Genomic DNA, 24227 nt, shown 5'->3' with positions numbered 1-24227 from the left:
CCAGAAAGTAAAGAAGTGCCTGAAGAAAGATGGGTATGGGGAATTGTCAAAAAGAATACAGAAGCGGGATCCCTGGGTGGCGCAGCGGTTTAGCGCCTGCCTTTGGCCCAGGGCGCGGTCCTGGAGACCCGGGATTGAATCCCACGTCGGGCTCCCGGTGCATGGAGCCTGCTTCTCCCTCTGCCTGTGTCTCTGCCTCTCTCTCTCTGTGTGACTATCATAAATAAATAACAAAATTAAAAAAAAAAAAAAGAATACAGAAGCAATCTGAAGGAGCTCTTCAGAGTCAAAGTCCGAATAATTGAGCACCGAAATTGATAATGATAATGAGCACCTGGGTGGCTCAGTTGGTTAAGCATCAGGTCTTTATCTCAGTGTTGTGAGTTCAGGTCCCACAGTGGGTTCCATGTTGGGTATGGAGCCAACTTTTAAAAAAAGGAAAAGATAGTACTGAATTTTAACACCTAGATTAAAAGAAATACTTATGAGTCCATACTGTTTTAAATAAGCAAATAGGTAAGGTAGAAGGAGTAGCTCTCTTCCTTGCGGTAGAATTCAAGTTAATGAGTGCAGAAGGAAAGAAGGAAGTAGAGAACCATTATTATACAAATAGCACAGAGATAATTGTTGCAGACTGGATCCATTGAGGAAGGCTGAAGTTAGAAGAGAAAGGTTAGGGGAGAAACAGTTTGCACAAACTAGTTTGCACAAACTAAAAGCCTCTACTCAGCACACATATTAGCACAAAAAGAGTAACTATTGTGGTGAAAATTGGGGCAGAATCGACCTTACTCAAATGATCTAAATAGCCACTAGTAAGATAGGTTTTGATATCATGAACTTGACATGAGACACAGAGAAAAACACATTTCTGTGGTATTCTTGCCAGCATGCATAATGTCATTCCAATCATGAGAAAATACCAGAAAATCACAAATTTTTGAACATTCTGCAGAGTAACTGATTGGTGCCTTTCAAAAGTGTTCAGTATGCCATAAGAGAAAGATTGAAGAAATGTGACATACAGGAAGAGACTAAGGAGAGAAGCAACTAATAAATACATCATGAGATCCTGTTACAGAATCCTGGAACAGGAAAGAGGATTTTAGTGGAAAAATTGTTTTTTTTTTTATTTTTTTATTTTTTTATTTTTTTATGATAGTCACAGAGAGAGAGAGAGGCAGAGACACAGGCAGAGGGAGAAGCAGGCTCCATGCACTGGGAGCCTGATGTGGGATTCGATCCTGGGTCTCCAGGATCGCGCCCTGGGCCAAAGGCAGGCGCCAAACCGCTGCGCCACCCAGGGATCCCAAAAATTGTTAATATTTAAGTAAGACTTGTAGTTTGGTTAATATCTTACCAGTGTTATTTTCCTTTTTAGTTATTATATTCTAGTTATATAAGATGCTTAAACTAGGAAAAACAGCAGGAGGGAGGATGGTAAGGGAACTCTATTATTTTTTGCAACTTTTCTGTAAGTCTAAAATTTGTTCAAAACAAGTTTTAAAACGATATGGCAAGAATAATGCAAGGAACTGCTATGTTACTTTTACTCATACTTTGCAATTGTTTGCTTCCTTTGCTTTTATTACACATATGCCTACCCCCCACCCATTTTGAGGTTTAGTTTGACACTTTGTACTGAATTTCCTTGTAGTATCAATGTGTGTTTAAGAAAAAGGGCATTCACTCATATGGAACCACAGTGCAGTTATAAAAATTATCTAGTCCACAGACCATATTCAGATTTCATCAATTTTTTCTATAACTTCCTTCATAGGGCTTTTATTTTTTTCTTGATTCAATCCAGGATCCAATCTAGAATTCCACGTTTCATTTAGTTGTCACATCTCTTTAATCTCCTTTAAATCTGACACAGTGTTCTTTCATGATGTTTTTATTTTTGAATAGTATACCCTTGTTATTTTGTACAATGTTTCAGAATTTGGGTTCATGTGATTCCTCATGGTAAGATTTGGGTTTTGCATTTTGGGCAGGATTACCAAAGCCCTGATATATATCCTTTTTATGACACATTAGGAGGCACATGACACACCTATCCCAGTATGATGATACTACTTCTATTCCTTGGTATGTTGGTGCTTTTCTACTTTATAATTACTATTTTTCTCCCCATTCCAATTAATAAGTATTATTGGAGAAAAAAATTAGATAGGAATATTCTTTTTTTTAAATTTTTATTTATTTTCTGATAGTCACACACACACACACAGAGAGAGAGAGAGAGAGAGAGAGGCAGAGACACAGGCAGAGGGAGAAGCAGGCTCCATGCACTGGGAGCCCGACGTGGGACTCGATCCCAGGTCTCCAGGATCGCGCCCTGGGCCAAAGGCAGGTGCTAAACCGCTGCGCCACCCAGGGATCCCTAGATAGGAATATTCTTTTTTTTTTTTTATTTATTTATTCATTTATTTATTTATGATAGTCACAGAGAGAGAGAGAGGCAGAGACACAGGCAGAGGGAGAAGCAGGCTCCATGCACCGGGAGCCCGATATGGGATTCGATCCCGGGTCTCCAGGATCGCGCCCTGGGCCAAAGGCAGGCGCCAAACCGCTGCACCACCCAGGGATCCCGATAGGAATATTCTTGATATAAGTTATGGGGAACCCCTCTTTGTATCTGGTGAAGAGGCTTCAAAATGATGCCCTTCTGGGGCACCTGGCTGGCTCAGTGTGTAGAGTGTGCAACTCTTACCCTCCAGGTCCTGAGTTCCAGTCTCTCACTGGGTATCAAGATTTTTTTAAAAAACAAATAAAAATAATTTTTAGGAAATGATGCTCTTCTGATGATCAGGAATTCAATAGAAGTATTTGAGATTGTTGTCTTTAAAGTGGCAGTAGTTGCTTAAGCATTAGTAAAAGGAAGTTTTTGATAAAGGGCCTAAAAATTCCCATAAGCAGACAGTCTGAGGTGGGAATTTTGTAGAAATGGCATTTTGGCCATCTATAACTTTGCACCCATTATTTCTTCAGAACTAGGGAGAGTGTTCTTTAACAGTTAGAGACTCACTCACTCAGCTGTGCCTATGCTTTGTCTTCTCCCATGTGGATCATCATGGAAATCAGGTTTCTTTATTGAGTTTTTTGTTTTAACTGAATTAGAAGACAAAATAAGCAGCTCATGACTGGTTTGTTGGCTGCGGAGTCATCTTGTGTTAGATCTGCCTTGGACTTTTTGTTTGAGAAGCTGAAGCTTAAGTGTTGGCAGAAATTCATAGTAACAGCAGGTTTGTCCTTGCTGAAGGATAGAATCACAGATGGAGAGGCTAGTTTACCCCTCTCCTAACAATTTCTGCATATGAGTGCCTGCTATCTCAGCTTCTTTGCAGATTGGCTCCGGAAAGCAGTGTGTTTTATTTAGTCAGGATGGTGTATGTTGGATATGTTGTTATATTTTCCTAGTCCACTTCAAGCCTTAAATATAACTTAAATTCTTTCCAAAAGCATACAAAAGACTCTATTTAAGGCAACCACAGCACTAGCTTATTTTTCTCAATACTACTTTGGTAGCTTTGTATGTGTTTCTGAGTTGGTATGTTTGGATGACTTTATTTTTTTAAACCTTGAAGACTGGAATAAAAGACCGTGTCTGTTTACATAATCTTATTTCAGAAGGACTCCTAAATGAAATAATTGTTTTTAAATATTTTAGGCCAACAAGCAGAAAGCTTCAGCTCGTAACCTGTTTCTCACCAATAGCCGAAAGGTAAATTTTAGTTTTATATTTCCCATTTTATGTTATGCTGCAACATGTTAATGTTTGCTGCATTTGTCTCTTGTGACCTGTCGATAATAAATCTAGTGACTAAGGGGATTTCTAAATGTTTTCAATTTATTTTATGAATAAAATTACTTTTCCTCACATTTCTGGTATTTGAACCTTTTTGGATGAGACCATAGCCTGCTCTGATACCTTAGGCAGATTGTGGAAGCTTCTTGCACTCAGTCTCAGTCTATCTAAGAAATGATGGTGTTAATATCAGTACCTTCCTTTTAGAGGGAAGTAACACAACTTTGAAAGCTGTGAGATCAGATGAGGTAATGTTATTAGTTCTGTTTCCCTGGGCTAGTCACCCATCCTTGGTTCCCTCATCTGTAAAATGATGTTGATACTACCAACTTCATAAGGAGTTTTGTGAAGAATAAATTAGTTTAATATATGTTAGGCTTAGAGTGGGGCCTAGCATATAATAAGCGTTAATAACTATTATTATTAATGCATGTAATAATACTTGGTAACTTCCCACTGTATCTCAGATCATTATACTTCTTTACTTCATCTACTAAGGCTATAAATATATAGTTTTCTCATTCCATATATTGCCTTGGGGTCTGGATCTGGGTCATAGTACCATGTGGGGACATGAGTCACATTGGGGGAGAAAGAGATGTGACCCTAGGAAGTCTGTGTGCACTGAGCAGACTGAGGAATGCTGTGGTTTAGAGCTCAGGGAGAACTGGCCCTGCTGTTGGGTGTTCTCTTTTCTGTGAATGTTGTCCTCTGCAGCTTGCCCACCAGTGCATGAAAGAGGTGCGTCGAGCTGCCTTGCAGGCCCAAAAGAACTGTAAGGAGACCTTGCCTCGTGCCCGCCGCCTCACCAAGGAAATGCTTCTCTACTGGAAGAAGTATGAGAAGGTGGAGAAGGAACACCGCAAGCGTGCAGAGAAGGAGGCCTTGGAGCAGCGGAAGTTAGATGAGGAAATGCGGGAGGTAGGACTGTAATATAAAAATTTGAAAACCTTTATTGCTGCAGCCATAACTGGAGATTGGCATGTACTACATACATTACAAGTTAATCAATGAAATCATTGAAAAATCATTTAAAGGCATAATTTTGAGGATAGTAACTTCAGTAAACTGATTTTTATCCTTTCAGTGAGGTCCTCTTTCTAGCCTTCACCTCTCTTTTTCTATGCGAAGTTTTTCTGTTCTTTATAGCCTTATTCCTCTGTATATTTCTGAGGACCAAAAAAAGAAAAAAACAGGGATGAACCAAAGAAAAAGAACACCGCATACAGCTTATCTTGGCTTGGTTCCAGGTACTGGCTGCAGTTTCTACCTTGTTGGAAGAGCAGAATTTGCTGCCAAATTTAGGGCCAGATAGAAACGATAAACAACTAGTCCAGTTTTGAGACCCATCCCCCACCTGTTTCACTGGTTTAACTCTCAGCCAGTATTCTTCTAAGCCTGATATCAGCTGATGTAGGTGAGAAGATTGTTTGGGGAAGCAAGAGGAAAGAGTAGGAGAACAAAAATCCTGTGCTGCCATGGGCAAACCAATTGTGATGTATGGAAGGAAAGTTAAGGTCTGGAGGAAAGGAATCAAGGGATTGGTTGATGTTTTCTTTCAGGTATGGGTAGAACTCCTATCAGAGCAGAGCTGTGAGCTGTGGCCTTTTCTGAGCACTTGATCATCCCTCCTTTATCATGTCGACTTTGTCCAGTTCTCTTAAGTCCCCTGGGTAACCTTTATCTTCACATGTAAGATAAACATATTAGTGTGTTAGGAAACATTTGATGCTATCCAGAATACCTACCAGATTTAGAAGCATTTGAGAGTTAGTCATAGATCTTGAAATTTTTCAAGCAGCCAGACCTGTAGTCTAAGTTTGTGAGACATTCTGTCAGTTTTGTTGATAGTTAACCAATGAATTTCCTTCATGGTTATGTCTATGTCTTTCTCCAGTCTTTTGGAATAAAACTATTTGTGATGGAACTTTATTATTCCTTTAGGCATGTAGCAGTTGACTTTTTTAATATTAAGGGAGATATTTTTTGTTTTAATTAGGAAAGGTTTTCTTGATAATACATTAGCTTTGCTAAATACTAAACATAAACACCTGTATCCATTATGAAAAATAACTCCCTGTTCTGTTGAACTGTTCTTTTAGATTTCCTACTGATTTGAATCTGGCTCAAGTACTGCAAAACCTTAAAAAGAAAGCACAGTTTTATGTACCATACTTTAGGACTGGTCTCCTTTCTTGGCTAATAACCTCCTTGTTATGTTTTTATTTTTCATTTGGGGAGATAGTGGATCAAGGATAAGTCAGCTGTATGTCATATGAATTTTATTATAAAATAGTTAATGCAGAGTAATGACTAAGTATGTATTTGTATGTTTGTATTTGAGCTATATTCATATTTTGTAGATCATTATCACAGATTGGTTTTGAGAGTGTTTTCTTCTTTTGATTGGCTTCTTATTCTCAAATATCTCCTGCATTGACTTTCAGAATAATTCATAGCTCCTGGTCACTTATTTTGACTTGCAGTGATGAAGATCTTTTAACATGTTTACATTTTTTAAGATACTAAAGCTATACACATGTATCTACACCCAGGTTATGGAATAAAATGCATTGGTTGAGTTTAGTTGGTGTCTCAGTGCCACTCTAGGAAAGTAATATAGTAAAGAAATAAGTATTTTATTTTAAAATTTTATTTATTTATTTTAAAGATTTTATTTATTTATTCACGAGAGACACAGAGAGAGGCAGAGTCATAGGCAGAGGGAAAAGCAGGCTCCCCATAAGGAGCCCAATGTCAGACTCAATCCCGGAACTCCAGGATTATGCTGTGAGCCGAAGGCAGACACTCAACCACTGAGCCACCCAGGCGTCCCAGGAAATGATTTTATTTTATTTTATTTTTTTAATGATTTTATTTATTCATGAGACACACACACACACACACACACACACACACAGAGGCAGAGACATAGGCAGAGGGAGAAGCAGGCTCCATGCAGGGAGCCCGATGTGGGACTCGATCCCGGGACCCCCAAGATCACGCCCTGGGCCAAACCGCTGAGCCACCCAGGCGTCCTGGAAATAAGCATTTTAGACAGAAGTCTAATGAAGAAAAGATACCATGTTGTAAATGAGAGCAAATATATGTTATTATTAGATATAAGTGAAAGCTATTCTTTGCTGTAAGTCCACTGACTTGATGATAGTAAAATTGTGCATTAGCAGTTATTACTTTTCTAAAGGTAAAGAATGTGTAAAAGAATTACATGCAAACTATATATAAGATTTAGTGAATTCTATTGATCACATCTTGTATGTGATTGATGATTTGACTCTATTTAGTGAATAACTTTTTTCCCCTTTAGGCCAAGAGACAGCAGCGAAAATTGAACTTCCTAATCACCCAGACAGAGTTGTATGCCCATTTCATGAGTCGCAAACGGGACATGGGTCATGATGGAATTCAAGAAGAAATCCTAAGGAAACTGGAAGACAGTTCTACCCAACGACAAATTGACATTGGTGGAGGGGTGGTAGTTAACATCACACAGGAGGATTATGGTGAGTCCTGAATCAGGAAGTAAGGAAGTGGGTACCCTCCATTTTTTTATATCTGAAGTTGTACACATTATTATTATTACAAGCTTTATCTTGATCAGTAGGTAATGATTAGTAAAGGGGAATTTATTGCACTGGAGTAGGGAAAGTATAAGCAAACATACAAAATAACTTCTGTTTTTTGTTGTTTTTTTTTAATTTTTATTTATTTATGATAGTCACAGAGAGAGAGAGAGAGAGAGAGGCAGAGACATAGGCAGAGGGAGAAGCAGGCTCCATGCACCGGGAGCCTGATGTGGGATTCGATCCCGGGTCTCCAGGATCACGCCCTGGGCCAAAGGCAGGCGCTAAACCGCTGCGCCACCCAGGGATCCCACAAAATAACTTCTATTAAAGAATTTGTAAAGGAAAAAAGGAAAGGGTGTGTTTATATGATCTTGTAAGTTTGGGAATATTTTATATGTTTTGATTTATTAGTAGAAATGGAGGGTTTTGGGGATCCCTGGGTGGCGCAGTGGTTTGGCGCCTGCCTTTGGCCCAGGGCGTGGTCCTGGAGACCCGGGATCGAATCCCACGTCGGGCTCCCGGTGCGTGGAGCCTGCTTCTCCCTCTGCCTGTGTCTCTGCCTCTCTCTCTCTCGCTGTGTGTCTATCATAAATAAATAAAAATTAAAAAAAAAAATATTAAAAAAAAAAAAGAAATGGAGGGTTTCGAATCTGTCTCAGCAGAGAAAATCACGTCACATATCAAGATTCTTGGTGATACAAGTCAAGCATGAGAAGGAGACTGTTGAGTTGTGGAGTTTTGTTTCGTTTTGTTTTTTAAGATTTTATTTATTTGTTTGAGAGAGAGAAAGAGCACAGGCGCAGGAAGAGAGGAAGACAAGCAAACTCCTTGCTGAGCATAGGCTAATGTGGGGGGGGGGGTCTATCACAGCACCCTGAGATCGTGAGCTGAGCTGAAGGCAGATGCTTAACTGACCCAGTCATGATGCCTCTCACTTGTATTTTTATGACCACAAGGGAAGGAATGAATTGGGGTGAAGTTTGAGGGGAATTTTACAGAAACTAGTGATCAAGATCACATTGAGCTCAGAATAAAAAGAATGAGCATGCTTGCAAGGATCTTGGGGGATGCACATGTCTTTATTTCTTCTTTGGGAGTAGTTTCACCCAGCAGAAATCTATCAATTTTGAGGGATGCCTGGGTTGCTCAGTGGTTGAATGTCTGCCTTTGGCTGAGATCATGATCCCAGGGTCTTGGGAATCAAGTCCTACATCAGGCTCCTTGCGTCTGCTTCTCCCTCTGCCTTTGTTTCTGCCTCTCTCTCTTTATCTCTCATAAATAAATAAAATCTTAAAAAAAAAAACCTATCACAATTTTGAATCCTTATTGTTTTGCTTTTCTTTTTGTCATTGCTTTGTGCAAGAAACCCAGGATGAGGAGATGAGCTTAGTTTCCTGGTGGCTTCTGTGAGCTGGCTTGGGCTGCTAGAGATCATGGCAACCCTCTGCCTTCATCGCCACTTTTAGGTCCTTACCTCTGTCATGTAATTTGAACTTTTCTGCTCTCTCATCCTCTGTGAGCTTAGGGATGAGTAAATTGAGGGAGTTAGGGATTGACAGTGTTGTGTGAGTTGTATCTTTGAAGGAGATCAGTTAGGATGTGATAATCTGTAAGTTTTCCTTTTCAGATAGTAACCATTTCAAAGCCCAGGCCCTGAAGAATGCTGAAAATGCTTATCATATTCATCAAGCTCGGGTGAGTTAGATTGAATTAAAGTAAGTAAAGAAAGTAAAGAATATACAGCATAGGAACCCCATGTAATAGCATCCAAGGCAGTATAAACTTGACCTTCTCCCACCAGCCCCATCCAAACAAATTTTATATTAGATTTTTAACAAATTCCTTAATGAAGCAGGTAGTCATGTAATATGGCTTAGTGGCTTCTCATCAAAAGCATATTCTTAATTTAATTGTTAATTTAAAAATATTAGTAATATTTCATACATTGTACTTTATACATAATATATTATATATACATATATACATAATATTATCAGAAATTTTGTTCCATTTACCACAAGGTAGATATATTGTCATTATGAACTTTATTTGAATTTCATTTTTCCCTCATATTTTCTTCTAATGTGTTTTTATTTTCCAGACAAGGTCATTTGATGAAGATGCAAAAGAAAGTCGAGCAGCTGCCCTACGGGCAGCAAACAAGTCTGGCACTGGGTTTGGGGAGAGTTATAGCCTGGCAAACCCATCTATCCGGGCTGGGGAAGATATTCCACAGCCGACAATTTTTAATGGCAAATTAAAAGGCTATCAGCTGAAAGGCATGAATTGGTTGGCAAATCTCTATGAACAGGTGAATTTTAGAACTGTCATACCCACTCTCTTTCATTACTTGGTTTCCTAAAGTCGTCAGTTCAGTGTATTATGAAATGAGCACAAGACAATGCTTTAAATTTCGTCCCTTTTGAAAAGCTTTACCCTTTGACAAGGGTCAGAAAGATGTCTTTATATTTTTAATGTGAAATTTTATTGGAGAATGTTTGTATCCTGTACATAGTTTGTCTTCGGTGGTCTTGGTAAACCTGATTGTTTTTTTGCCTGGATGAAATTAGCTGAAAACCTGGCTTTGGCCTCTTCACCTCAGATATCATGATTCATAGTTCTAGCTATGGAATTGGGAAAAGTAATCATCGCATTAGTGGGTAATAGTGCTGAAATGATATTTCTAATCACTTCTGTTTAAATAAGTCTTATAGTTTGGTTAGTTCTTTTGAACAGTAGATTGAACTCTGTGTAATGGAATGTGAGAGGTATTGACTGTATTTTTTTTTTCCAGGGCATTAATGGCATTCTTGCAGATGAAATGGGCCTTGGTAAAACAGTACAGAGTATTGCCCTTCTGGCCCATCTAGCTGAGGTGGGTAAATGCAGTCTTTCTGTCTTCCCCACTCTAGATTCAGGGATGAGAATCAGCCATTATCAAGTGCTATGCTAGGCTTTGTAGCATATGAGGACAGTAGGACTAACTCCTTGCCTTCAGGGTCATTACAGGGTGACATAGTGTGGTGAAGCATTTTGGTTTTCAAGAATAAAATAGTTCTTGAGAATGTGTGGTTTGAAATATTGCCCCCTGTCCCCTGTCCAGAGCCTTTAGTATAGGGCAAAGACATTGTAGTTAGTTAGACTAGAAGACCCAAGTCCGCATCTGAACAATGTGAACTTGGGCAATTCAATTCATCTAATCTCTTTTGTTCTGACTTCACTTTAATTCTCTGAGGTTAGTTTCTACTTCTACAAACTGAGGATAATATCTACTTTGTAGGAATTCTGCGAGAATTAAATGGGAAAATATGTATAGAAGAAAAGCAAAAACTCCAATAATAGTAAAATTGTTACTATTTTAGGAAAATAGTAACACATAAAAGGGAAAGCAACACATAAAAGTCAGGATGTCAAAAAAAAAAAGTCAGGATGTCATAACTGCTTGGTAAATGATAGAAATTAGGACCTCTAAGTGGTGAGGGTGGGACTAATTTCTTGGTATTTTTTCTCAAGATGTTTTCTGAGCAAATTCCTTGCTGTGTTATTATTAACATAGGATATTATACTAAGTATGCAGATGTGGGAGCTAGGCACCATTTTTCTTGTTATAATGTATTATTCTTAAGCTGCGCTTGTCATTAATTATAATTTTGAACTAAATATCTTCAGTTTTCCTGCAGTTAGCTGACCCAGTTTTTGTCTTTCAGAGAGAGAACATCTGGGGACCTTTTTTAATAATTTCACCTGCTTCTACACTTAACAATTGGCACCAGGAATTTACTAGATTCGTTCCTAAATTTAAGGTAAAAATCAAAAATTCCTGTTCTTTATTTTATTTTAAAGATTTTATTTATTTACTTATGAGGGACAGAGAGATAAAGAGAGAGAGAGAGAGAGAGAGAGAGAGAGAGAGAGAGAGAGAGGCAGAGACACAGGCAGAGGGAGAAGCAGGCTCCATGCAGGAAGCCTGATGTGGGACTTGATCCCAGTTCTCCAGGATCAGGCCTTGGGCTGAAGGCGGTGCTAAACTGCTGAGCCTCAGGCTGCCCTTTGTTGCTCTTTAAAATAAACTTTCTGACTTTTCTTTTGCTGCCTTACTAATTGGTCTGCGTTTTGAATTTTTTCCAAAATACTTTGCATTCAGCCCCTTTAAAAGTTACTGATGGGTGGAGCTCATCAGTTGGTTAGGGGTCTAGCTCTTGACTTCAGCTCAGATCATGATTTCTGGGTCCTGGGCTCCATGCTCAGTGGGAAGTCTGCTTGAGATTCTCCCTACCCGTCTGCTTCCTCTTTCCCTCACTGGCTTTCTCTCTCTCGTACCTGTGTGTGTGCTCTCTCAAATCTTTTTTTTTTTTTTTTTTAAGTTACTGATAGGAGCAGTAGGAGAGTGTATTACATCATTACATTTCCTAAGTGAGAAAGCTAAAGTCCAATTTCAATGATTTGCTGCATTAGCCACATGGATTGATGCTCCTGGTCAAATAGTAGAAAATATTTTAGAAAATATCTATCTTATTGGTTTAACAGAGATTTTGACAGGACATCTGGATGACTTAGTGGTTGAGTGTCTGCCTTCAGCTCAGTGTGTGATCCCAGAGTACTGGGATCAAGTCCCATATCGGGCTCCTTGCATGGAGCCTGCTTCTCCTGTCTCTGCCTCTGTCTCTGCCTCTCTCTGTGTCTCTCATGAATAAATAAATAAAATCTTAAAAAAAACCTAAAAAACTAGATTTTGGCAAATCCTATTATTAGTGCACATATCCTGTAATTTATGGCATTGTTGTGTCCCCCTCCCCCCGGATATATGCATAAATAATCCATTTTCTTGATACTTTTAAAGTCAGATCTTTCAAACTAGTCCAGATTATAATGTCTAAGGTAGATAATGAGAAAGTTGATTTTAACTAATTTAGAGGGAAAGAAGTGAGATTGAGGTCAAAAGTAATCAGCAGGAAAGTATGTTGCGTTAAGTTGGGTAAGAAATGGGTAAGATTTATTAAACAGGTTTAATTGTGGAAAGTTACTGAGATGAGAAAGAATGGGTAAGATTTATATTGCTTGCAAGTATAACTGGTGAAATCAGTTAAACATGTGTTCTGTCCCTAAAGTAATGTAATGATAATGAGGTTGCATGGTGAAAAAGATTTTATGGAAATTCTATATCCAGAGTTATTGTTATGGTCTCCCTGATTTGGGGTCTCCATAATAATACTGGGTTCCATGCAATATAAAGGGCACAGGATAAGGTGGAGATGGGAGTCAGATGTTTTTTGGCTTATGTATTGTAAGGAATAAGGACACGCCTGGGATATTCCACTTTGGGATACCTTTGTGGCTGTAGCCCCACCTCTCTGATTGTAGATTTAAAAACGGTTTTCAAGGCACATTAAGTATATAGCTTTTAACTTGGCTAACTCATTTTTGAATTTCTAAGATGATGAGATCATTCTAAGGGCGCCTGGGTGGTTCATTCAGGTAAGCGTCTGCCTTTGGGTCAGATCATGATCCCAGCATCCTAAGATGGAGCCCCACATTGGTTCCCTGCTCAGCAGGAAGCCTGCTTCTCCCTCTCCCTCTGCTGATCTCCTTGCTTGTGCTGTCTGGCTCGCTCTCTATCCCCACACCCTCTCTCTGTCAAATACATAAATAAAATCTTTAATAATAAATAGTTTTTTTCAAAAAGATTATTCTATGTCAATTTGTTGATTATTTCTGTAGACTTGTTTGCCATTTGGAATATGGAGCTGCCATATTTTTTCTGCATTCAGGAAGTCAGGAAGCTGAAAAATTAAGTCTTAAAAATTTCCACCAAATCACTTGAGTTTTCAGTATTAACTTTACTGCTTTTTAGATGGCAATGCGGTACTGCTTGCATCATTGATACCTGTCCTTTAATTTTGTTTCTGTGCCTGGAACTGAGCTTTCATTTGCATGTTTGAGCTTCATTTTGATATTATAGGGATCCATAAAATATGGCCTTTGGGCCTGTTCCAGTTGCCACTTTCGTTTGTACTAATTTTTGTTGTTGTTGTTGTTGTTGTTTTTAATTGTGATAAAATACACATGCATAGGGAGAGCACCTGGCTGACTCAGTTGGTAGAGCATTCAACTAGATTTCAGGGTTGTGAGTTCAAGCCCCACACTGGGTGTAGAGATTACCTAAGAAAGAACAAAAAACACATGCATAAAATAGACTAATACAAAGTGTACAGTTACTAACATTAAGTACATTTACAGTATGATGCAATGATCAGTGCTATCTGATTGCAAAATTTTTTCACTGTCCCAAACAGAAATCTTTTCCCCATTTTTTTTTTAATTTTTATTTATTTATGATAGTCACACAGAGAGAGAGAGAGAGTGAGAGGCAGAGACATAGGCAGCGGGAGAAGCAGGCTCCATGCACCGGGAGCCCGATGTGGGATTCGATCCCGGGTCTCCAGGATCACGCCCTGGGCCAAAGGCAGGCGCCAAACCACTGCACCACCCAGGGATCGGGAAACCTTTTCCCCACTAAGCAGTCACTCCCTGTTTTCCTTTGCCTCCAGCCCTGGCTACCACAGATCTGTTGTCTCTGGATTTGCTTATTCTGGATATTTTATCTAACTGGCATCATATAATAGGTGGCCTTTTATGTCTGGCTTCTTATTCTTTTCACATATAATATCTTCACGTTACAATATGTGTCAGCATGTCATTCTTTTTTACTGTTGAATAATACATCATTATCTAGACACACATCTATTTTGTTTATCCATTCATCTCTTAGTGGTATTTGAGTTGTTTCTACGTTCTGGCTATTAGTAGCACTGTTGGGAACATTCATGTACAGGTTCTCATTTGAACACCCATCCTTTTTTCTTTTTCTTTTTTTCTTTTTTTTTTTTTTTAAGATTTTATTTATATATTCATGAGAGAGACAGGCAGAGGGAGAAGCAGGCTCCATGCAGGGAGCCTGATGTGGGACTCGATCCCGGGTCTCCAGGATCACATCCCAGGCCAAAGGCGGCGCTAAACTGCTAAGCCACCAGGGCTGCCCCCGTCCTGTTTTCATTTCAGTTATTTTGGTATGTACTTAGAAGTGGAATTGCTAAGTCATTCTGAATTTAACTTAATTAAGGAATCTGCCACCTGTTTTTTTTTTTTTTTTTACAGCTGCAAGCTAAAAATAGTTTTCATGTTTTTAAGCTATTGATTTAAAAAGAGCCGTATTTCATAACTAATGGTATATGAAAATTAAACATGTATATGTTGAAAAACAACCATGCTCTTCTGTTTGATATTTATGGTTGCATTCTTACTAAAACAGCAGAGTTCAGTAGTTGTGACCGAGATCATATTTCCTGCAAAGCCGAAAATATTTATCATTTGCCTGTTTACAGAAAAGGTTTGATGACCTCTGCTCTATCAACTCACTGTTTCTTCCATTACTCTGTTGCATTGTCAGAAATATGTTCACTTCCCTACAGAACATAGTTAAATACAGACTCTTCTCAGTTTGAGTTCAAAAGATATTTAGATCTATGATGAGAACATCTGAAAGTTCATTTTATTTGGCAGGTATCTGAGTAACATTTGTTTTATAATTCTAGTATGACCAGTGCTTCTGACTTTCTTTTTTCCCCCCAAGAAATATGGTTTACATTTTTTCCATAGTTAATGTTCCATTTTCATTCCTAAATATGGCTATTTTGTGTGTTTTCTATTTCATTTCTGCTGTTTTGTTATTATCTACTTTTTTTGTGCACTTTTTTCTTTTTCTAACATCTCAAGATAGAGCTTAGATTGTTGATTTTTAGCTTTTTCCAGTTAGTATATTTAAGGGCATTTATTGCTTTCTAGAATGACTATAGCCACCCAAGGGTTTGATGTGTTACATTTGCATTCTTTAATTTAAAATAATTTCTAACTTCTATTTCAAGTCCCTCTTTGATTTCTGACTTATTTAATAGAGTGAATCTTGCGCCAGGCCAGCAGTTGGTAGAGCATGCAACTCTTGATCTCAGGGTTGTGAGTTCAAGCCCCACATTGGGCCTGCTTTTAAAGAAAGAAAGAATGAACGAAAGAGAGGTTCTTAATTTCTAAGCAAAGGATGTTTTTCTAGGTATCTTCTTGTTACTGATTTTCAGCTTAAATCCACTATGATTGAAAAATGGGCTTCTTATGATTTTAATCGTTTGAAATTTGTTGAACTTTTCTTTTATGGCCCACCATATAGTCAGTGTTTAGAAATGTCTTGTATCTGTTTACAAATAGTAGATATTGTGCAGTTGTTGAGTGTAGCGTTGTATGTGTTGATTAGCTCAGGGTTTTTTCAGCTCTTCTGTATCTTTACTGATTTTTTTGTCTGCCTGTATAATTACTAATTGAAAGAAGTATGTTAAAATTCACCACAGGGGCACCTGGGTGGCTCAGTTGGTTAAGTATTTGACTTCAGCTCTGGTCAACTCATTGGGGAGTCTGCTTGTTTCTCTGCCTCTGCCCCTCCTCTGCTTGTGCTCTCTCCTATCTCTCTCAAATAAATAAGTAAAATCTTAAAAAAAAAAAAAAAAAAAAAGAAAGAAAGAAAAAAGAAAACCACCAATTAAGGGTTTATGCATTTTTCTTTTTTTTTTAATTTTTTAATTTTTTTTATATTTCTGTTTTCTTCTGTCCATTTTGCTTTATATTTTAAGGCTGTAAGTTGTTTTACAAATTTACAATTATTTTATCTTCCTGATGGATTGAACCTTTTATTATTATGAAATTCCTCTTGTTAAGACTTTCTGCCTTAAGCCTATTTTCTCTGGTATTAAATAGATTAGCTTTCTTTTGGTTTTATGTAGTATCTTTTTCTTTCTTTTACATTTAACCATTCTGTTAACATTTAAGGTTTTTTCTTGCCTTTTATTTGTAATATTTATGCTGACTTTACGTAGTATTGATGCATGAAGTTTAAATCTGCCTTGCTGTTTGTTTTCCGCTTCTTCTACTTCTACATCTTTCCTTTTTCTCCTTTCTTGTGTCCTTTGGATTGATTAGAATTTACTACTCTTTCATTCCTTCTTGGTTTGCTAATTATGTATTCATTTTATTCTTTAGTAGATATCCAGGAGAATACCCAGAAGTCAAGGAACATGCATCCCTGACTTTTTGTTACTGTTTCCTGACAGTACAAGGGCTTTATTATACTTCTTTGTTTTATGTTGTTTTTCAGGGAGTGTGAGAGAGAGCCTGTGAGTGGGGTGGGGTCAAGGCAGAGGGAGAGGGAGATGGAGAGAGAATCCTGAGCAGGCTCCACATCCAGCTACAGACCATGGACACAGAGCTCAATCGCACAACTCTGAGCTCATGACCTGAGCCAGAATTAGAGTCGGATGCTTAACCAACTTAACCACCCAACTTAACGTGCATGGTTATTGTTATCTATACATTTTAAATTTATTTAAATATATTCATATTACCTACTCACTATTTTCATTGATCTTCATTTCTTCCTGTATTTTTATATTTCATTGTAACTGAGATTTTTCAAAAAACAAAAAACATCAAGCTACAGATCCAAGAAGCACTTTGAAAGAAAACCACATCTAGAGAAACATCACAGAAAAAGTGATAAATTTTACATTCTTTTATTTCTCCATGCTTTAGTCTAAATATTTCCTTCTGACCTGTTTCACTAATATTCTCTAAGCTGCATCTAATTTGTCATTAAACCCATAATTGAATTCTCAGTTTTAGTTATATTTTTCAGTTCTAAAAATTTCCTCTGGTACTTTATAGTTTCTAGTACACCACTGAAATTCCCAAGCATATCTTTTCATTCCAGGAACAAATTAGCAACTATTTTTAAAAAGTCTCTTTCTGATATTTTCATCATCTGGGTTTATTTCCTGTATGTGTTTTTTATACTGGTTTTCAGTCATGGAATCTAGTCTTCCATGTGTCTGGAGGGTTTTTTGTTGGTTTTGTTTGTTTGTGTTTTTATTGTATACTAGATATTATATAGGAAAAATTCTAGAGATAATTGTGGGATCTGTTTTCTTCTTCTTCCAAGGAGGCTTTATATGTGTTTAGATTTGGTTTTGTCCTCTAGTGATTTGGTAGGGTGGGGGCAGCACTAATAATTCAAAGTCCCCACCTTAATCTAGTCAGGAATTGAAATGATTCAGAGCTGGGATTCAGTACTTGTTAAGGCACATCTATGTGTAGCTGCCCTTTTATGCCCATGGGTATGTATCCTAGGATTCCCATCGTAAGGCCAGGAAGTTGGGTGGTTATCAGAAGTTTTCCTTCTTGAATTACAGTTTTTGTTCTGTAGACCCTGCATCTCTTCAAAACAAAACAAAAACAAAAAATTCTGCTCAACTTCTTAGTTTCCCAACTAGAACTTTTGGAAAGGATCAGTCAACACCTTTAAGAAAGACATATCCCAGCTGTCAGGCTTTACTTTCTGGATGGACTTTCTTTTCTGGATCTTGATCCTCTCTGATTCTGCTCTGCCACAGTAGCGTTCTGAAGCCTTCAAACAAATGTATGTATGCTTTAATTCAGTCAGCAGGAAGAGTGCTAACAGCAGTGACAGAAGAGGAATTCTATATTCATTCTTTACTTTTTTTTTTTCTTTTTTGCTTTAGGTTCTTCTAAAGTCCTTCTGAATAACATTTATAATGATACTTTTTAAGATTATAAGTAGGAAGTAATCTGTATAATGGTCCTTTTTCCAGGTGCTACCGTATTGGGGAAATCCTCATGATAGAAAAGTTATCAGGAGATTCTGGAGTCAGGTAACTTTTAGCTTAATGCATATACACAAACGCCTGCATATTATATACATACACTATACATATGCCATCATTTCTCCATTTTATTTGAGTAACTTCTCATGTATAAAATCTTATATATATTTCTAGACTCTAGGCAAGTACACTTTTTTACTTCTATAACACTTTTCCCATTAGAGACATCATTTAGACTCTAAGTCCAGGATTAAATAAGAACTCTTAAATAAGCTGAAGACTAATTTTTAATATGATCTGTAATTAAGGTAAGTACTTTAAAAGCAGTTATGGTTTAATTCACTACACATCTACCATGTGGGAGAAGCACATCTTCAGTAGGACTGTCTTAAACTTCTTAGCCTTAGAAAATAAAGTCCATTCCTCATTATCTTATGTATTATTAGGTATTTATTTTCATTATTCCCTTCTTATATTTACAGAAGACCCTCTACACTCAGGATGCCCCCTTCCATGTGGTTATCACCAGCTACCAGCTGGTGGTGCAAGATGTAAAGTATTTCCAGCGGGTCAAGTGGCAGTACATGGTGTTGGATGAGGCTCAGGCACTCAAGAGTAGTTCCAGGTAACACAATTAATAGAAACCAAACTGTAGACTGAAGCTGTATAGATATATAGATATGTGATACAGATAACATATGATACATACATATACCAGTGAATAAAGATCAGAGAGGTTTCAGAACATGGTATGATATGGTCTACATATACCATGTATATGACCAGAAAAAAATTACCTTTGCATTTTACATGGAATACAAACAATGTTTAGAAACAGGGTTTTTCTTAACTTTTATTTCTCTACTCAATAATTATTGCATCTTAACAGGTCTTTGTTCTTCAGGGAACATTTTTGTGGGAGAAGGCTCATTGCCCTTTGATTCAGAGATTATTTTGAACAGGAAGTCTTAATAGGAAGTAGAATATTACATTATACAGATTGTAGATTCTGTTTTATGCAGGTTGTCTTGGTCTCTGGATGGTTATTAGAGCCACAGGATCTTTTTATTGTCAGTTACATGTTTAAAATATCCTCTTATACCTTCAAAACTACAAACTAAATAGTCAATCAGTACTTGACCTTAAAGTGTTAGTGGTATTAAATGTTGCTTTTGATGCATTTTTATTAACTCTTGGTGAGCCCATAAGACTTTTCTTAGAGATCCATTTTAACTGACAGGGTGGTACTTTCTATCCTCTGTCAGACATTACTTCATATTATACTCTGTTGAAGAAGGACATGCTTATAGCCAGGGGCAGTATGTTCAGTTTGCATTTTCTTCTCATACTCTTCCACTGTCTCTCCATTGATCTCTCTAAACCCACTGGAAGCACATATATTAATAATCATAAAGCTTTCTACTACAAGATAAATACCTTATGATTAAATGGCTTGTGTCAACAAAACTGACCAAAGATAGTAGAGTACTTTGTCAAACCAGAAAGGATCTTATTCTGCCCATTTGAAGGCTATTTTTTCTAAACCTAATACCAGGTTTTCAGTTATATAGGCGTCATTTCCTGTCCTCAGCTTTGTTGAATAGTATTTTTCACTGTGTACATGGTGGAGTATTTGATTCTGGGTGTTTGGTAGTTTTTTGGAAAGCATTTTTTTTCTTTTCTTTTTTTTTTTTTTTTGGAAAGCATTTTTAGAAGTATAAGGTCTTAATAGGATGAAGAAAGATTTACTGCTAACTTGGAATTTGTAATTCATTTTACTGAACAGTGTTCGTTGGAAGATCCTCTTGCAGTTCCAATGTCGGAATCGGCTTTTGCTAACTGGAACCCCAATTCAGAACACCATGGCAGAGGTAGGCAATAGTTAAGGCTTCAGTTTTATGCCTGCCTTAAATGGAATGGTTCTAGCACAGAATAGAATTCTTTTCCATGCCCACTTGGAACATGAAGACCCTCTACAGAAGGGGTCTTCATGTACAAATTAAAATCCACACTATAAAAGGGAGAATTTGACCATAGCTTGCCTTCAGTGGGTTTTTTAGGCATCATTCCTATTATTCTCTGGCATAAGCAAATAAATTCATGTATTCCTTTGTACTTATGGAATAAATAGTGACCACATTAGGAATTCTATCCATCTAATGCAGAGAAGTTTTTATGATAGATTGAGAAGGTAATATTCTTTGGCACTGAGAGGAGCTAAAATTCCTTATTTAGAAAAGATAATTTTTCATCTAGAACAGGGATCAGAAAACTTTCTGTAAGAGCCAGATAGCAAATTTTTTTTTCGGATAGTATATATTTCAGACTTTGCAGACCATATAGTTGCTATTGCAGCTACTCAACCTTGCCATTATAATATGAAAGCATCCATATATGATACGTAAAGAATAGGTGTGGCTATGTCCCAATAAAACTTTAATTATAAAAATCGTTTACAGAAATGTTTAATAAATAGTTGGCAGACCAGCTTTGGCACCATAGGCCATAATTTACTGACCCCTAATTAAGAGTTATTATTAGCAAGTTATTTTACCTTAGATTGTGTTCAGTTGTGAAATGAATATTTTAAATATATAAGATCTTTAAAACTATCCCACTGCAAAATCTGAGCAGGACTTGTACTTTCCAACTTTTAGTTTGAAATTAATTGAAAAATAATCTCAGTTTGCTTATAGCACCTTATAGAATTAAGGTTGGTTGATGAGGCATGTTCTTACACACTCATTCCTTCTCACCCACTCACTCACACTTACACCTATACCTAGACACAGACACATACACACACCTGCAACTTTCACTCTCCAAACCCTCATAATATCCTCACACACTGTCATTTTGTTGTCCTACGGTTATTTCACTTCTTTTGTTTCCAGCTCTGGGCTCTACTACATTTCATTATGCCAACATTATTTGATTCACATGAGGAATTCAATGAATGGTTTTCCAAGGACATTGAGAGCCATGCCGAAAACAAATCTGCCATTGATGAGAGTGAGTGCTTTTATGAACTTTCTTTCTGCCTATCAGTGTAGGCAACCACATAATTGAGTATTTGCTTCTATGTGAAGAATTTTTCTTCTATTCGTAGAACAATCAGGATGAGGAGAATGTTTCTCTTATAAAGTAATTATGTGCTTTGTTCATCTTTAAAAGAGCCAAAAGGACTAATACAGGTGATGCTGCTGTACTGTTGACTATTTAATCAAGGTAGAACAGGTAGAATTCATAAAATACCATATTTTGGCTCTAGAATCCTCATTTTCTATGTCGTTTCTAAAAAATTCATATCAGAATTCTTTATGGGATGAGGGAAGGTTTTTATCCTGTGATAAAAACAGAAATATTAGAGGGCTCATTTTTGTTATTTTTTTTCTATATTAGGATTTGTTTCTACTGAGAATATTTTAAGCCTTATTTATCAATACGTTTGACCTTGTTGAATAATGAATTTTAAGAGCCTTATGAGGGGGTCGCCTGGGTGGCTCAGTGGTTTAGCACCACCTTCAGCTCAGTGCGTGATCCTGGAGATCTGGGATGGAGTCCCATGTCAGGCTCCCTGCATGGAGCCTGCTTCTCCCTCTGCCTTGTGTCTCTGCCTCTCTCTCTCTTTGTCTCTCATGAATAAATAAAATCTTAAAAATAAAGAGCATTATGAGGTATTTATTACATAGATATGAATGGACATCTGCCAATTATTAGAAAAGTCCTAAAGTATTTTCCTATACTACAATTTGTTAATTTGCTAACACACTTTGAAAAAATGATTTTGGGGGAACACCGGGAGCCCCAGATAGCTTCCATTCAACCACTATGAGAACTCTGTCAGATAGCTTCCATTCAACCGGTATGAGAACTCTGTCCTTGATAAAATGATCCTAAAACACTCTAAAGGTGAATTCTAATAAAAATAAAGTGGTCCTTATTGGTCTGAGTAAATGATAGAAAAATGCATTTGCCCCATCAACTATAGGTGGATTCTGTGAAAATTCAGACTCTTTGATTTCCTATTTAAGGAAAGATTAAATTTTAGTCTTCTTTTAGAGGTTCATTAAGCCAAAAGTTAGAAGAACAGTTTAGTGAGTTTAGAGATGATCATGATACTTCTTTTGTTTGTGTTAAATCAATATAATGTGTTATTTGTCTTGGGCCTTTTGGCATTTTAGATCAACTCTCTCGCTTACACATGATCTTGAAGCCATTTATGCTGAGGAGAATCAAGAAGGATGTAGAAAATGAATTGTCTGACAAGGTAAGGAAAGAAGACTTCATTAGTTTAAGACTTAATAGGCACCACCTTAGGGTTTCAGGACAACCCCCCCTCCCCCCAAAAAAAACCCTCCTTGGTAAATATTTAGTTGAAGGGCGAATAGTTTGAGAAAAGACCATTAAACTTTAGTGGATCAAAGAAGGCTTAAAATGAGTCAGACAAAAAAAAAAAAAAATGAGTCAGACAACCAAGGCAGGTAATATTTTTTTCTTTCTTCTTTTTGTTCTATACTTTTTATTATGATGAACTTGAGACATTATAAAAGTAGAAAAAATAGTATACAAACCCTCTTGTAGTCATACAGCTTCAACAGTGATCAACTCATTTCCAACCCCATCCCTCTAGACTATTCTGAAGCAAGTCTCAGATGTCTTCTTTCATTTGCAAATATGTTCTTATATATCTTTAAAACATTTCGTCTTTTTTTTTTTTTTAATTTAATCCTTTAAAAAATCCATAACTATGGGGTGCCTGGGTGGCTCAGTTAAGTGGCTGACTCTTGATTTTGGCTCAGGTTGTGATCTCAGGATCCTGTGATCAAGCCCCAGAATCGGGTTCCTCATTCAGGGAGTCTGCTTCAGGATTCTGGTCTCTCCCTCTACCCCTCCCCCCACTTGTATGTGTTCTCTTTCTTTCTCTCAAATAAATAAATCTTAAAAAAAAATTAGACATAACCATATATTATCACCTCTGCTAAAGAAAACAATAGTTCCATTGTAATGTCACGTATCCAGTCATTGCTCAACTTCCCCATTTTTCTTTGTGTGTTTCTCTTCCCTCCGTTTTCCTCCCAACTTATCCCTGCCTCCCTCTTTTCTCTGTTAAACAATTAAAGAACTTTTGAAATTGCGATCCGAGCAAGGCCCACACATAGCATTTGGGTGATACCATGTCTTAATTATCTTTTAATTCCTCCCTACTGTTTTTCCCTGTTGAAGAAACTGAGTTACTTTTCCTAGAGTTTTCCACATAGAGGATTTTGCTAATTGCATCATTGTGGTGGTGTTTAACACGTTCTTTGGTCTCCTCTATTTCTGTAAACTGAGAATTAGATTTAGAAGTTGAGTGTGCTTCGGGTTGTAATATTTTTTCTTATACTAAGCCAGTAATTTTGGTGTGTTAGGGTGCCTGGCTGGCTCAGTCAGTGGAACATGTGACTTTTGAACTTGGGATAATGAGTTCGAGCCCCATGTTTGATGTAGAGATTACTTTAAAAACTACATTTTTTTGGTTATAAATATCTTTTTTTGAATCCTTATCAGACTTACATTATTTTTTTCTTTATCTCCTGTGAATCCTCTCCATATTCTGCTTTCTTCTTCTTTCCTCCCAGTACCTAGTCCTTCAGAGTTTTTCCCCATCTTCCATATATCCCACCTGTTTCTCACAATTCTACTCTCTACCTACAAGGCATCTTCCAGGGTTCTTGATGATATCAGGCAGGTGGTTCTCCTATATCACTGTCAGAAGGTTTGATTATTTTGAGATTGGTAACTCTCTTTGGAAGATTGTAGTGGGGATGTACCTTTAAAGAGAAGAGTATCCTTGTACTTTTTTTTTTATTTGTTTTTAAGAAAACTTGATGACTGTTTTGTGAAACTGGCTGGTTTTAACTAAAGAGCACAGATATACCTGATAGAAGGAAAATACTATATAAAACAATGAATTCTTTTATATCAGAAGGGGCTTAAAAAACTAGCAGTGTCATAATTTCTGCTACTTGGTGAGTGGGGATGTGGTTAGAAGATGTAGTATAATTCTTAATCACTATGCATAGTATTTTTCTTAAGATTTCTTAAACATCAGTATTGTTTCTGATCTGT

The 24227-nt window shown here is 37.2% G+C and overlaps 1 protein-coding gene across 1 annotated transcript in view; it reads left to right on the top strand.

The window, feature by feature from the left end:
• INO80 (INO80 complex ATPase subunit) overlaps positions 1 to 24227 on the top strand; it is a 131038-nt gene that overhangs the window by 38075 nt on the left and 68736 nt on the right. The window contains exons 8-19 of the mRNA XM_055316755.1: positions 3674 to 3727; positions 4529 to 4732; positions 7140 to 7335; positions 9026 to 9093; positions 9500 to 9709; positions 10193 to 10273; positions 11106 to 11201; positions 18105 to 18164; positions 18599 to 18741; positions 19903 to 19987; positions 21011 to 21128; positions 22301 to 22386. Coding sequence (XP_055172730.1) covers positions 3674 to 3727; positions 4529 to 4732; positions 7140 to 7335; positions 9026 to 9093; positions 9500 to 9709; positions 10193 to 10273; positions 11106 to 11201; positions 18105 to 18164; positions 18599 to 18741; positions 19903 to 19987; positions 21011 to 21128; positions 22301 to 22386 — 1401 coding nt within the window. The remainder of the gene's footprint in view (positions 1 to 3673; positions 3728 to 4528; positions 4733 to 7139; positions 7336 to 9025; positions 9094 to 9499; positions 9710 to 10192; positions 10274 to 11105; positions 11202 to 18104; positions 18165 to 18598; positions 18742 to 19902; positions 19988 to 21010; positions 21129 to 22300; positions 22387 to 24227) is intronic.

The sequence above is a fragment of the Nyctereutes procyonoides genome, unplaced genomic scaffold, assembly GCF_905146905.1.
Source record: "Nyctereutes procyonoides isolate TBG_1078 unplaced genomic scaffold, NYPRO_anot_genome, whole genome shotgun sequence".
In the NCBI taxonomy this organism is placed as follows: Eukaryota; Metazoa; Chordata; class Mammalia; order Carnivora; family Canidae; genus Nyctereutes; species Nyctereutes procyonoides.
This window is presented reverse-complemented; position numbering and strand designations above follow the sequence as displayed.